This window comes from Vanacampus margaritifer, chromosome 3 (genome assembly GCF_051991255.1).
Source record: "Vanacampus margaritifer isolate UIUO_Vmar chromosome 3, RoL_Vmar_1.0, whole genome shotgun sequence".
Lineage (NCBI taxonomy): Eukaryota > Metazoa > Chordata > Actinopteri > Syngnathiformes > Syngnathidae > Vanacampus > Vanacampus margaritifer.
The window spans coordinates 27,367,874-27,382,889 of NC_135434.1; the positions used below are offsets into that span (position 1 = coordinate 27,367,874).

Here is a 15,016-nt window from a genome sequence, read left to right on the forward strand (position 1 = left end):
GTTTTTAAATTTTTAAATTGTTTTTATTTTTACATGTCATGTTAAGGACAAAATGAATGCTCCATATTGTAGAAATGTGACTTGTGATTGATTTAAAAGTGACAATAAAAACATGAAAAAGAAAAATCTGTTCTTATCAGTTTAATATCTGATATGTCTCCTATCTGGAGACTTAATATTAAATTGCTTTTTTGAACAGGGAGATGGGATTCAGAGCTTGCTTTGCCCATTCCGAGCATCATCCTGGTATTGCAGTATTTCCAGGAGCGGTGCACCACCTCCGCTGGTCAATGAAAATGCTAATCTGGAAAGAGAAAACAGGCTGCGGCAATACTTGCCTCGCGTGCGCACAAGTAGGTGTGGCGGAAGAAAACATGTAGTGAAATTGGGAAGCAGGCGACGTAGCCGACACACAACTACTCTGCTGTCCACCAATCCGGTGAGTCGAACCCGTTCCAGAGGCTTGACACTTGAGCTCATTCAGCTATTGCATGCTCCACAGTTGTGCCTGTGACCTCCTCTAATGCCCTGTGCGAAGTACACACGCTATTCTAATCCATTGAGAGCAACTGGCCCATCATGCTTGGCCAGGCATTCGCCAGTGTACGACTGGCACAGTCATGCAATAGGGTTAGTGGAAAAAAGCAAGACCCCGTGTCCAGGCTGAGGAAGGCATACTTACCTGGCAGGGGTGACACCATGATCAAGAATGTGGTTCACCCAGGGCGCGAGGTACAGCCATTGCACTGGCGGCTGCATTGACCCTAGCGAATTCTCCAAATGTGGGAATCTCGACAACATAATTTCTGATAGTGGGGAACTGCGTTCGCGCTCTTCCATGGCTTGTATGTCAACAATTAAGAGTGATAGTCTTGAAACCAACTAACACAAATGAGCATGACTTGACTATGGTCTTCTGGCTTACTTCACAAGTCTCGCCGGTACCGCAGCAGGCGCTTGGCCTTCCATCCTGCAGGAAGACTGCAAAATTAGTTGGACTGCAGCTGCTTATGTGAAGGCTTGTGAATAATGAATGGTTAAGTCAGCAGACAAGGGTTCCTCCGTCTCAGTGTCCATAACAGCAGCGCTGCTTGGTGTAACATAACCGACTGTGAGAGTAGGTAGACCGAGAAGCCTGTACTTGAGTCCGTTAGTTATCCACTTTATCGCTTCTCGGCCTTTTGGCTAAGATCAAGGTAGTATCTGTTCTTATCAGTTTAATATCTGATATGTCTCCTATCTGGAGACTTAATATTAAATTGCTTTTTTCAACAGGGAGATGGGATTCAGAGCTTGCTTTGCCTATTCCGAGCATCGTCCTGCTATTGCAGTATTTCCAGGAGTGGTGCACCACCTCCGTTGGTCAATGAAAATGCTAATCTGGAAAGAGAAAACGGGCTGCGGCAATACTTGCCTCGCGTGCGCACAAGTAGGTGTGGCGGAAGAAAACATGTCGTGAAATTGGGAAGCAGGCGACGTAGCCGACACACAACTACTCTGCTGTCCACCAATCCGGTGAGTCGAACCCGTTCCAGAGGCTTGACACTTGAGCTCATTCAGCTATTGCATGCTCCACAGTTGTGCCTGTGACCTCCTCTAATGCCCTGTGCGAAGTACACACGCTATTCCAATCCGTGTCCAGGCTGAGGAAGGCATACTTACCTGGCAGGGGTGACACCATGATCAAAAATGTGGTTCACCCAGGGTGAGGTGCAGCCATTGCACTGGCGGCTGCATTGACCCTTGCGAATTCTCCAAATGTGGGAATCTCGACTGCATAATTTCTGATAGTGGGGAACTGCGTTCGCGCTCTTCCCTGGCTTGTATGTCAACAATTAAGAGTGATAGTCTTGAAACCAACTAACACAAATGAGCATGACTTGACTATGGTCTTCTGGCTTACTTCACAAGTCTGGCCGGGACCGCAGCAGGCGCTTGGCCTTTCATCCTATAGGAAGACTGCAAAATTAGTTGGACTGCAGCTGCTTATGTGAAGGCTTGTGAATAATGAATGGTTAAGTCAGCAGACAAGGTTTCCTCCGTCTCAGTGTCCATAAGAGCAGCGCTGCTTGGTGTAACATAGTGAGTGATAATTCTATGCCTGCTGTGGCTGTGAATTGAACTCAATTGGAGGGGTATTGTTGTTGTTTAAACTTTCTGTTCTAGGAGAACGACAAAGGTAAGTTTGCTGGATTTTTGATTGTGAAAAAATTGTTACTCAGTGGTTGTCTCCGACATGTCGACTACATATGCCGACATGCGGAGGCAGCACAGTGTCCGATTTACGTTTCGGGAAAGGGATGGTGGTGAGCCTCTCTGGATGTCCAGGCTGGACTTTTCCAGAAAGCTTGTCCAACAAACCCTGAAATTCAAAGCTGAAGATTTGAATTGCATTATAACGTTGCCCTTTAGTAAAGGATTTGATCTGAGTTTCACCTCTGCTGCGAACCTTCGTGAATTTTGGACTCGTTTTGAAAATGTGAAAGCCCAGTTCTCTGTGTTCAATGTTGAAAAACTGACTGATAATGCTGCTAAAACAGTTATTGTCAGAATGTTTAATGAGACAGTGAATGCAGAAGACATTTGTTTTTGGCTGGGTAGATATTGCACGGTTAAAGGCCAGGCTATAAAGGTGAGGGATGAGGACGGCATCTGGAACTGTGCCTGGCGGGTCAGGACCTCCAGGGCTTTCAGGGCCTGAAACATCTCCCATCAATGATAGTCTTGGGTGAAAACCGGGGCTACATACATTACCAGGGTCAGCCCAAGCTCTGCCGCAAGTGTGGTGAGCATGAACACCTGGCGGAAGCGTGTGAGAAAACCATTTGTAGGAAATGTCGAGTAATTGGGCATACTTTTGAAGAATGTACCAATGGCAGAAAGTGCAATCTCTGTGGGGAAACTAACCACCTCTACAGAAATTGTCCAAAATCATTTGCCAACAAACTGAAGGCTGGAAAAGAAATGGCACAAGGAAATGGAAAGGAAGGTGACAAACAAATTGAATGTCCTGAAGGAAATTCAAATTTCCCTCCAAATCCTGTCATTGGTGGAGAGGGGACAGGTGAGAAGGGGCAAGGGGAGGAGAGCAGGACGGCCCCACCAATCGGGAGCCCAGAGGAAAGTGAGATGCTGCAAGAAATGCCCTGGCAGACCCTTCAAGACCTTTACAAATCACGGGCACAGTGGTGGGAAATGATGAAGGTAAAGACTCAGATTTTTTTTTTTTTTAAAAAGCAGGAAGAGAGAAGAAAATCAAGGAAATGAAATGTAAACTGGGAATATATTGAAATATGGCACTTTCACATAATTGCATTCAGTTTTTATTAACAATTTGTATAGTGTCCTTTTTTGGAATTGGGTTTGAATTTGGGTAAATAAAAATAACATATTTTTTCATTTAGCACTATCTATTTCGTTTTAAACAAATATAGAATATATTGTATATTAAGAAACATATACCATGTTCAGTTTAAATAATAAAGTAAATAAATGTGGACATTCTTCATTCAATAAAAAATTTTCTGAATTACATTTTACATCACTGGTGATCTACTTTAAGAACAGTGGACCTACACGTGCACACTTGTTTTTTTTTGGGGGGGGGGGGCGGCGTTTAGGCAGCGTGATTGCATTTAGACAATTTAGCGCTAACAGGCTCATGCGTGGGGCGGTGCAGTGGACGTGTTTGGAGCGGCGTGGCGAAAATCCGAATATTCGCCAAAGTTTAATATTTTAAACTTTCTTTGCATTTCGCATTGCGGCCTAAGGGGCTGAAATATGTTTCACATCGGCTTCAGGTTGAGCTATGTCACACACAGCGTCCTGTCTGTTGTCACCTGGAGTGCAACAACACGGGCAGCCACTTACCCCTGTAAAAAAAAATTGTATCCCTGAGCTCCCATGGGTACAACGCATGTTTTTCAATAAATACATGAAACACGTGGGCTTTGTTTTGAAACAAGAAAAAAGTATTTATCGTGGAGAAGCAAAAGAAAAGCAAGCACTCGTGCTGCAGTGGAGTCTAGTGCATTCGATGACCACGCACGCAGTAGGAAATCTCATATATACAAAAAAAAAAAAAAAGGGAGAACAATGATGATGACATGTCAAATGATCAATACTGAGATCTCCCAAAAAAAAAAAAAGAAAAAAAAAAAAAGGAAATCTCATATATACATAGAAAAAGCTCAGACGACTGAATGTTACTGTTTTCTGTTTTGTTCCAGATGTTTGAAGTTTAAATATCTGTTTACAAGGAACCTTTTTGAAGAAACTCCACTTTTCTGTGGTAAAAGTAATAATATCCCACGGCAGGGGATGAAATTTTTGTACAATACTTTTGGCACAACCGCGGAACACTTCCCTTTATTTTGGTGTGAACGTAGCATAAAATGCTTCTGAATTGTTCCAGTGTGCTTGTGTAGCGTAATCTGTTTCCATCTATATCTATTATTGATTTATTCCACGTAGTTCTGTCCACCGGCTCCATTCTCTCAATGAACGCACGTTGGTGTTTTTGTTATCTGTTATTTTGCACATCATTGAAAAAAATAAAATTTTGAATAAAAATAATTTTCTCACGTTCGTCTTGTTACAATGAGTGTAATGCAGTAGCCTAATGTATGTGTAAGACCGGTTATGTTTTATAGATATAACTGTGCCATACGCAGTTTTCTTTGCATTACGGGTGGGTTGAGGAAACACCCCCTCCACCCCACCCCCCAAAAAGACCCCCCCAGCCCCCAAAAAAACACCAATTCTGTCTGCACTGCAACCTTTGTGTCAGGGAATTCCGGCAAGAAATTCTAGCCACTTTAATCCCTGGTAGTTAGTAAAGCGATTTGTTTTTGTTGTTGTTTTTAATGTAATTTTGTATTATAGATCCTCTCCTATGGAGTAAGACGCAGTAACTTCCCCAAGTCAGACTTTATGGGTGAGGTGTTGGATCTTCAAATGGAACTTGACAGCTAACTGTTCATTACATGTTCATTTTTATATTTTATTTAAATGCTACGTCATTAGATAAGAATAATTTATTAGTACATTAACATGATACAATTAATAGGGAGTAGGACTAGATAAATTGTTGTTGATCAATATTTTGAAGCATGATGTAATGCCTCTAAAGTTACATTTTTTATTGGCCAGCACATGGTAGCATTTCTTTTAATGCTATGGAAATTCAAGAGTGCCGTCAGTGGTGCAAGAATAATGACTCATATAAATATTTTCATGTTTTTTTATACAATAAAATGGCAGCATAGGAAGAATATACATACAGGCACATGAAAAGTCAAAAGACCAGAAAGGCAGAAACATGACAATCTATGTAAACAGAGTAACAACACATCAAAGTTCAAGCTTCAAAATATAGCTCTGGTTTTACTGTTCACAAACGGCGCCCTGTGTGGTTGACGAATGAATAACATCAGCAGGAAAAAATGCTGAGAACACACTTTGGTGCTGTATCTAACTACAGTTATCCCTATGAATGTTAACAACCCACTGTCTCCGCTGTTCAGCATAAGAGAAAAAACTAGGCAGTTAGAACCTCTATCTGGGCACACAGCAGTGATCGCTCGATGTACTGTCGTCTCTCCTCTTCTTCAATTCCTTGACAAATGCACGCAACCACACTCAAAAAAAACTATAAATAAAATATACTCCAAAACGCTGACAACTGATCAAGGTTCTCTGAAGGAAAACCAACGGTGACAGCCATTACCGGAAAATGCGGTCTTAAGAGATTTTCCTGGAAATACATCACAGCTCTTTGAGTCCATTGAGCTAAAATGCAAAATTTTACGTAGAAAAAAATCATAGCAAATACTGAAGGATATGAAATTGAAAAACAAGAGGCATATCTTATGCGGAAGCACTGCCATCGTACACCGATTTTGAGTCCACAGGTCACATGACCTAGAAGCTATTGACTTAAAATGCAAACTTTTACGTAAAAACTCATAGAAATATAGAAAGATGTGAAATTGAGAAGAAAGATGCGTATCTCATTCGAGATTTTTCATTTTTTGCTGCTCGATCTGCTGATTCGTTTCCTGCCGATACAAAATCATTAGTTCGAGAGTAACCTTTACATTTTATAACTGCCACCGCTGTTGGGAGCATTAAAGCATCTCGCAATTTAAGAATATCATCCTGATGTTTAATGGGTGTACCGATTGCAGTTTGGAAATCGTTTCGCTACCATTCTTTTAATGCAACATGAACTGTCATGTGTGCATACGCCAAATCTGTGTAAATATTTACTGACTGGTTTTCTGCCAATCTGAGAGCTGCTGTCAATGCCAAAATTCCACCTCTTTGTGCTGACTGAGAGCCTGATATTCTTTCTGCTTGGACTTCTTCAAAACCTGTTTCTGTGGGTTGAGTTACTGCCAATCCAGATTGTAGGCCATCGTTGCCTTTGAAGCAACATCCATCTGTGAAAAGGGTTGTCAATAGGTGTTTCATAGAGTTCACTGCGGAGTGAGTTTTCTTCCGTAGTTCTTTGTATGCAACAATGCGGTTCTCCTTCGAGCAGACCTTCAGCCATGTTTACTCCTTCATGAGTAAAGAGAATATGTGGTTGTGTTAAAATTGCTTAAATTTTTCTCTGTCTTCCTCCGGTCATGGTGAAAGCTTGACTTGTGACGTACTGGACTGTACTGTGTGATGTTTGCACAGTCAGCGGGTGATGGAGACCAATGTGAGATGTTTTCTGAATCACTCTGGCTAGAGCAGATGAGAAAGAAGCGCAAATTGGGTGTCTTTGCTTGTATTTTTCCAATGGTGTTGATGCATACAGACAAACTTGTCGACTTCCTCCTTCTGATAAAGGGCAGCAGAAACACTGCTGACCTTTTCAGACACGTCAAGATAGAACATGCGACTGTAATCAGGAATCGCAAGAGCTGCAGCAGTGGAAAGATGCTGTTTCAAGGAGATGAAGGAAGTGTCTGCTTCCGTGGTCCAACAAAGAGTGTTAGAAAGGTTTCGCATACCCTGTTCATTGACCACCTGTCGTAGTGGGTGAGTGAGTTCAACAAAGTTTGGAAATTGATGTCTGGAATAGTTGCAAAGACCAAGAAAAGCCAGCATGGTTTTGACATTTGTTGGTTTTGGGTGATGGAGAATATCGTCTTTGTGAGAGGGAGACATTCCTGTTCCGTGGCGTGAAATCGGACGTCCTAGAAAGGAAACATGTGATCGGGCAATCTGGAGTTTAGACTTGGAACACTTCAGCCCAACAGAGGCCAAATGAGAAAGCAAAGACCTGGTGGCTTCAAGACAAGAAGTTTCAGATGGAGCTGCCAGCAAGAGGTCATCCATATACTGCACCAGGAGAACACCAGGGGGCAGTTCAAGTGGAGACAGCAACTGGCGAAGACAGTCGTTGAAGAGTCCAGGTGAAAGGACAAAGCCTTGAGGCAGGCGACTGTAGGAGTAGCAAACACCATTCCAAGTGAAAGCAAAAAATTGCTTAATTGAAGGATGGAGTGGAATGCAAAAGAAAGCATTAGCCAGGTCAATGCAAGTGAAATGAATGTGGGTTGATGTAATTTGGGACAATGCCGAGTGAGGGTTTGGGACAGACAAAGTAGGAGTTAAGACGGCCGCATTAATCGCTCGCAGGTCATGGACCATGCGAAACTTTCCAGTATCTTTCTTCTCAACGGGTAAAATAGGCGTGTTATAATAAGAGCCGGGAATTTCACACAACACTCCTGCTTTGAGCAAACCGTCAATTGTTTCCGAAATGCCAATCATCCCGGCCTCTTTTACAGAGTATTGGGGAACATATATTTGTCCTGGTTTCATCTGAAACACAACAGGTGAGATGTTACAGAGACCAACATCAGTGGGATCCATGGACCACAGCGATGTGGGAAAGAAATCAAGAAGGTAACCAGCAAAATCGCTGTCGGTTGTTTCAGGTCCATGGTGCCTATCCAGAAGCTGGTGCTCCAAAACGGAAGTGGGTAAAAATGTATTAGACTAAATCCAATAAGCATCAAGTGACGGGGAATAGAGCAATTGAGAGTGAAATTAATTTTGCCAATCAGTGGCCTGTGTGCATGCCAGGACAAACGGACCGAGATCCTTCGCTGTGTGCTGAGGCGAGATCATCAAGGAGACATGTGGGTGGCAAGGAGGCATAAAAGGATCCGGAGGATCCGCCATCATGTACCATTTGAGTTGTTCAGGAGTCAAGGACACCGAAAAGGCAACACCTGGTTTGCCTGCAAACAAATCACCCATGTTCAATTCCCATATGTTGTTTCCAATTTCCTGAAATGCCTCGCTATAGATCTCATCCCCTGATCTGTCATAGTACAGAGTGCAATACATACAATCAGTTACCATATCATAAGATCTGAGGTTACGAACCCAAGGTGACCAGAGAGCTCAGCTTCGAGCCAACCACTGGAGTCAATATCCACTCTAGCCCAGTAGATGTCGGCAGTGGCGCATGCCACAGGGCGTTGTTCAACAAGTGGGAACTGGGAGGTGGCACTGGAGGCAGAGGAAGAAGAGCAGCAGTAGGTGTTACCATCCGGAAATTCCAGGATAAGTCCATCAGGGCTGCATTTGAAGAGAGGTCATGTGGCCATGAGGAGATCTCTGCCCAAAATATTGACTGGACAGTTAGGTGCAAACACAAAAGAATGCAAAAGAGTCTGTGAAAAAACATTGAACAGTCACTAAGCATGTGGATTCAGGGCACCATCATTGTGGAAACTGTCCACCAGAAGGAGGCAGATACTGTTGGTTTGGCACCGGGGAATATCCTTGTTGTTGTGCAGGATATCCTCTGCCTCCTTGATTGTAGCCACGTGCAGTTTGTTGGCCTCTGCCTCTCCACCCAGACGCTTGAGGTCGCTTTCTGTAATCGCGGGCCCAATGACCAGGCCGTCCACAATTGAAGCACATGTTACGGTCACCAGGGGGCGCACCTTGACCCATGAATGAACCTGCTTGATACATCATGCACTCAGAATCAACAGAGGGAGATGAGATCACAGCAAGAGTGGTTTCTTCCTGCTTTTTCAGATTTCGCAACTGCAACATAGCAAGTTGTGTTTCTGTACTTTCGTGTTTGTCTACCTTAGACTCTTTTTCTTTAGCATGTCTCCTCAAATGATGTTTAAGATGTGACAACCACCAGTCAACTTCAGCACCGGGAAGATCCGGATTGGCCTTCATGGCCTGCGCCACAGACTTGGGAACGCCCTTCAAAATGGCTGCTCGGAACACTTGCGAATGCAAGGAGGAGGCCCTAGGGGTGTGTCCTGTTTTCAGAGTGTAATCAGTGAGGGCTGAAGGAATATTACTATAATAGATTACTATATTAAGTGTAATCTTTGCGTGTCCAAATAATTGTATTCAGGATCTGATGAAGAAGGTTCCTTGCAAGGATTTATTTAGAAGCTTCTAAAGACACAGTTAGGACAACCACATCTGAATGCGATGTGGACCCCCCAAGTGTGTAACAGTCTACAGAACATCGACTCATTTATACTCAAAAGATAAAAGGTTCCTCCTCCCGGCTCTTGATTGAACAAAGGGCAGACATGTCATCTCCTAGATTGAACAAAGGTGTAATGTTGATGGTAAACAGACATCTTTATACAGTTCCCCTTCTTGATTGGGGGAACAGATGTAATCAAGATCTGACCCCAGACCTTCAGTCTCTAATGACAAGAGACTCTGACAACATCATGCACATTCCCCCTCCAACAGCATTGAGGGTACGAAGATCAAATAAAGTTCACAAAATCACCATCCCACTGTATTCTTTTAAACACTCATGATTATATCACATTGATATGCCTATAAGTAAATTCAAAAACATCAAATTGAAAATGTTAAATGTCTTCAGTCCTACCATTGAACTTCTATAAGTTCAAAAACCGGACATTTAATCCCACAATAGTCTAGAGAGAAAGTCCAGCGCGGATCTTGATCGTCGAAAAATGAAGCAATGTTTATGTGTGGAGTTTAGAAATAAGAATAGCAGGTGAGAGAGAGAGAGAGAGAGAGAAAGATAGATAGAGGGGCTTAGCAGTCAAAATTCAGTTTGATTCATTAAAAAAATTCGGTGGAAGGGGCATAATAAATGTGAGGCATAACACTATGTGATGTGGTTAAGTGTCACGACGCAATAGCAGATGTGTCCGTCCCTCGAAGCCATCTCGTGATGAAGGTCTTTGTTGAATGAAAAGTGCGTTCGACAGTTGGTCAATCAATTTTTTTTTTTTTTAAAAGAGGCGTTTGTCAGCCTCTTTCTGAACCTGGCTCACTGCCAGAGATCGCAGGAAAGGTCACGGGACTTCATTCCCAGTGTGACTCTATCCTTGTGAATTGATGAAAAGGGGCATGTGACTCAAATCACCATTGAGTGATTTCCCCCTTTCAAACAGCAGGTTGACACTTGATCAGCTTTTCCAGGCGAATCAACTGTGCCAATCTTTGCCCATGGAAAAGGCACTCCAATGAATCTTCTTTCAGCGACCTCCTTCAGCTTCTTCTCAGTCCTCCTGACCAGCCGTGATGCTTGTTGACGCTCCTTTGACTCAATGTCGAGCTGCTCCTCCATTTGAGCGATTTTGGCCTCCAGGGAGGCGATGGTGGACTTGTACTTTGACTTGATGGTGCTTTCAAGCTCCTGCAGCTTCAGCTTCAGCTCCTTGTTTTGGCGATCCAGCTGGGAACGAGCGCCCTCCAGTCGCTGGACGCTGCTGTGCTCGGCGCCAAGCTCCGTGGTCAGCTGCTCCATCTGCAGTGTGGTTCTCTTCAGACGCTCGTTGATCATCTCGGTGTTGAGTAGCTCCTCCTCCAAATCTTCCTCCAACTGGGCTATGCGAGCCTCCAGCCTCCTCTTCTCTTCAGTCAGCAGAGCATTTTTAGCATTGCCGTTGTTAATCTCATCCTGCTCGTCTCTCTCTGCCTGCGTTTGTCTTTTGAGTCTCTCGGCTGTGGCAAGATCCTCCTGGTAGTGCAGGGCATCTGCCTCCAAGGCTTCCAGCTCGCGGGCTAGCGTTAGCGCCCGCGTGTCCTTCTCCCTGGCGTCTGCTTCGGCCCGGTCGCGCTCCTCGGCATACTGGCTGGAGATGGTCTTCTCCTCAGCCAGCATCTGGTCGAACTTCTTCTGTTTCCTGTCCAGGTTGGAAACCACCTGCCTCAGGTTGTCCTGGTCCACCATGAGGTCATCCAGCTCCCGCTGCAAACGGGTTTTGGTCTTATCCAATTTGTCGTAAGCGGCCGTCTTCTCTTCCAGCTGCTGCTGCAACGAGTCGGCGTCACGTTGGACGCGCTTGCGAGCCTCCTCCGCGCTCTCCAGGTTGGCCGTCTCCTGATCCAACTTCTTCTTCATGTCGGCCAGCTGTGCCTGAAACGAGGAGACCTGCTTCTCCACGTTCCTCTTGCCCTCCTCCTCTTCATCCAGCATCTCGCGCAGGTTGTTCTGCTCATCCTCCTGCTGCCGCAAGCGAGTGGAGATGTTGAGCTTCTGACGAGTCTCCTCTTGGAGCAGTTCCTGTGCATCCTGAAGCTGAGACTCCACTGAAGAAAGGTCTTTGCTGAATTTGATGTTTTTGCCCTCGGCTTCAGTCAGAAGGCTGTTGACATTGTCCAGCTCAGACTGCATTTTGGCCATCTTGTCCGCCATCTCCTGCCTCTGCCGTTCGCTGTCTCCAAATTTGACCTGAAGCTCCTGAACTTGGGACTCTGCTTTCTTGCGACGGTGCTCTGAATCGGATTTGCCTTGCGTCAGGGTCTTGAGCTCGATTTGCACCTCGTTCCATTCGCTCTCTAGGGCCTGTTTTGATTTCTCCACAGACATCTTGTTCCGCTTGGCCTGCTCCAGCTGTTCATTAAGATCGTCAAAGGCCTGGTTGTGTTTCTGTCTCATGTCGGCCATCAGCTGCTCGTGGGCCTTGGCCTCGTCCTCCACAATCTTCTTGAGATCGGCAACCTCCGTCTCACGTTTGCTCCTCAGCTGCTGCTGTGTTCCACTGGCGTGGTGGGAGCGCTTCAATCATCACGAGCGTTGCAGCCTTTATCTGTACGCTCAGCGAAGGGTTCAGATTATGGACCGGAAGTTTATGCAAATCAAACCAGCCTGAGTCTTGATCAAAAATGTCGTCCATTATATGTAGTAATTAGTCGTTTTTAATATTTATAAAGTCAGTGACGTCTCACTTACGATACTACGATATAACAGATCAAAACTATTCTCATTAATCCCCCCAAAAAAATGATTTTTTTTTTTTTTCAGAAAAATACAAACAAGACGAAAATAAAACAGATATTAAATACCTTCTGCGCGACTTTAATAAATATATCCAGGATCTTCACGGGCGGCTTATATCACACAGCACTCGAACCGTAGAAATATACGGCAGGCTTTATATCACTCCACACACCGTAGCGATATACGGGCGTTTAACTCAGCAATCACTACGCGTGTTCAACGCGAGCTGCTTATTTCACAACACACATCAGCACACACTTAGTGCGATCACCACTAGCGGCTTATAACACACCTCAACAACCAAAACAGCCTATTCCCCCGTGGTACTCAATGTCTTATGCCGTTTCAAACGGCGGAGCGCTCCGACTTGACGTCACTTCCGTAAACACGGGGCATCTTTATGCGCGACTTAAAACGTATCCAGGATTTTCGCGGCTTCTTCACAGCTCTCACTCCGATGTGAATGATATCACACGAGCGGCTTGATTTAACACAACACACACACACCGAGGAATTATGTCCCTCGGTTTAGTAATTCCACACAGCACACACCTTGTGTGAATGATACCACACGGGCGGCTAATCCACTCCGCACGCCCCGTAGAATTATACGGACGGCTTATTCATACGAAAAAATGAAAAAGACAGCCTATTCCACCGCGGAAAAAACTCCCATGCATGGTTTAATGTCGTAGTAATTTTCAAAATCGAGGACTTTCGCGTCCCTCCGTAACAAATACTACTTTAACCCCCCTAACTTGTTCACAGATCCCAAATACAACAGACGAAATGCAACTGTATTGATCCTAAACAATCAGAATTTCTCTACGAGGATAAAATGTCCACTCACCTTGTTAATATTTTTGCGCTTTAGAAATACGGTGTTCAGGATCAATCACAGCTGTTGAAAAAACGTCTCAATATGTCCTCGTCGGGGCGTCACCATTTTGAAGGAATATTTTGATTACTATATTAAGTGTAATCTTTGCGTGTCCAAATAATTGTATTCAGGATCTGATGAAGAAGGTTCCTTGCAAGGATTTATTTAGAAGCTTCTAAAGACACAGTTAGGACACTCACTTCTGAATGCGATGTGGACCCCCCAAGTGTGTAACAGTCTACAGAACATCGACTCATTTATACTCAAAAGATAAAAGGTTCCTCCTCCCGGCTCTTGATTGAACAATGGGCAGACATGTCATCTCCTAGATTGAACAAAGGTGTAATGTTGATGGTAAACAGACATCTTTATACAGTTCCCCTTCTTGATTGGGGGAACAGATGTAATCAAGATCTGACCCCAGACCTTCAGTCTCTAATGACAAGAGACTCTGACAACATCATGCACATTCCCCCTCCAACAGCATTGAGGGTACGAAGATCAAATAAAGTTCACAAAATCACCATCCCACTGTATTCTTTTAAACACTCATGATTATATCACATTGATATACCTATAAGTAAATTCAAAAACATCAAATTGAAAATGTTAAATGTCTTCAGGGCCCGATCAACAAAAGCCGCAGCCTCCTCATCTGCTTCGCGAGCGAACACCAGATCTGAAATGACACACTCAGGGAGGGGAAACAAAGCGTCTAAGGATATAGACAAGGTTAAGTAATTTTCTCGCGTAAGAGCCTAATTATCGGGGAGAGAAGAAAAACCTAAATTTTACATTAAAGTATTCAACTATAAAAGCGGACATAATTGTGTAAGAAGAACACCGATATCACCTGCTGTTAACATTTGTCCCGTAACCGCTCTCTTCACTGCTTGAAGCTAATTGTCACCACCAAATTGCATAGGCGGTAGTTTCTGCATCAACACACTCACATCAGTGGGAGAGAAAGGTTTGTAAAACATAGCAGAGTTACCAGTGGACGGGTCAACTTTAGCTAACATGGGTGCCTGCAAGATTTGGGAACGAGTCACAGGCCGATGAGGAGGAAAAGCTGGACCTTTGGAAGATTCTTCGGGGTCTTCAGGACCTCTGGTTCGGTCCAGATCGGAGTCAGGGTGGGCACCTGAAAGATTCTGGACATGACACTTTAATTCTGCTACTTGATTCTGTAACTGAGCAATGTACCTCCTGGTCTAGAGGAGGACCAAAGAGGAGGTTTATAGATGTAGTTATAGAGGACATGAAGGTAGTTGGTGTGAAAGCAGAAGATGCAGAGGACAGGGTTAAATGGAGGCAACTGATTCGCTGTGGAGAACCTCTAAAGGGAAAAGCCAAAAGGAAAATAAGTGTAATTTTATAGTTTTCAGAGTTAAATGGTGTCCAGACTAGAGTAGGTGTTATTGTAGATCACCTACAGTTAGATCAACTCCAGTGTTCGATTAATTTCGCCTTGCACCTGCATGTTTCCAGTTTGAGAGACAGCACAATTTCCCTCATCCTCTTTTCCTCCTTGCTTCACTGGGGAAAACTGACAGAGCCCAGGAATTCAGTTTCCGCTTTTTGGGACAAACTGAGACCATCTCTAAATGCAACTTTGCAAACATTAACCAGATTATACAAATTGGTGCATCCAATTGGGTTAAATTTTGGGTCTTATGTTTGCCTGATTAGGAAGTTCCACCACCTCGTTTAATACCGTTTCTCTTTTCTTCTTTGTTTTTTCTTTGATTATTAAGATTCAGTTCTTGTTTCCATTTCCTATCACAGTAGTTAGTTTTGCTTCCAAGTAGATTTTCTCAAATAGATTAGAAAATAAACATGCACAAAATGGTGTACTGTGTGTGTATTTTATCAATTTA

At 43.9% G+C, this 15,016-nt stretch overlaps 1 protein-coding gene and 4 non-coding genes across 5 annotated transcripts; 4 read left to right on the forward strand and 1 right to left on the reverse strand.

Moving 5' to 3' along the window:
- Positions 1–86: 86 nt before the first annotated feature.
- LOC144049677 (U2 spliceosomal RNA) lies at positions 87–280 on the forward strand. Its single transcript, XR_013293671.1, has one exon. It is a non-coding gene; the product is annotated as a U2 spliceosomal RNA (small nuclear RNA).
- Positions 281–674: 394 nt separating this feature from the next.
- On the forward strand, positions 675–841 carry LOC144049607 (U1 spliceosomal RNA). Its single transcript, XR_013293607.1, has one exon. It is a non-coding gene; the product is annotated as a U1 spliceosomal RNA (small nuclear RNA).
- Positions 842–1,165: 324 nt separating this feature from the next.
- Positions 1,166–1,356, forward strand: LOC144049659 (U2 spliceosomal RNA). The gene has a single exon (XR_013293656.1). It is a non-coding gene; the product is annotated as a U2 spliceosomal RNA (small nuclear RNA).
- Positions 1,357–1,654: 298 nt separating this feature from the next.
- LOC144049605 (U1 spliceosomal RNA) lies at positions 1,655–1,819 on the forward strand. Its single transcript, XR_013293605.1, has one exon. It is a non-coding gene; the product is annotated as a U1 spliceosomal RNA (small nuclear RNA).
- A 7,733-nt stretch (positions 1,820–9,552) lies between these two features.
- Positions 9,553–12,164, reverse strand: LOC144048374 (uncharacterized). Its single transcript, XM_077560261.1, has one exon. It carries the CDS (start codon positions 11,921–11,923, stop codon positions 10,388–10,390), a length of 1,536 nt encoding a protein of 511 aa, XP_077416387.1. The 5' UTR covers positions 11,924–12,164; the 3' UTR covers positions 9,553–10,387.
- Positions 12,165–15,016: the final 2,852 nt, after the last annotated feature.

What these genes read in the sequence shown, in the direction of transcription:
- LOC144048374 (XM_077560261.1), bottom strand. Translation starts at nt 11,923, where the DNA reads ATGGCCGACATGAGACAGAAACACAACCAGGCCTTTGACGATCTTAAT.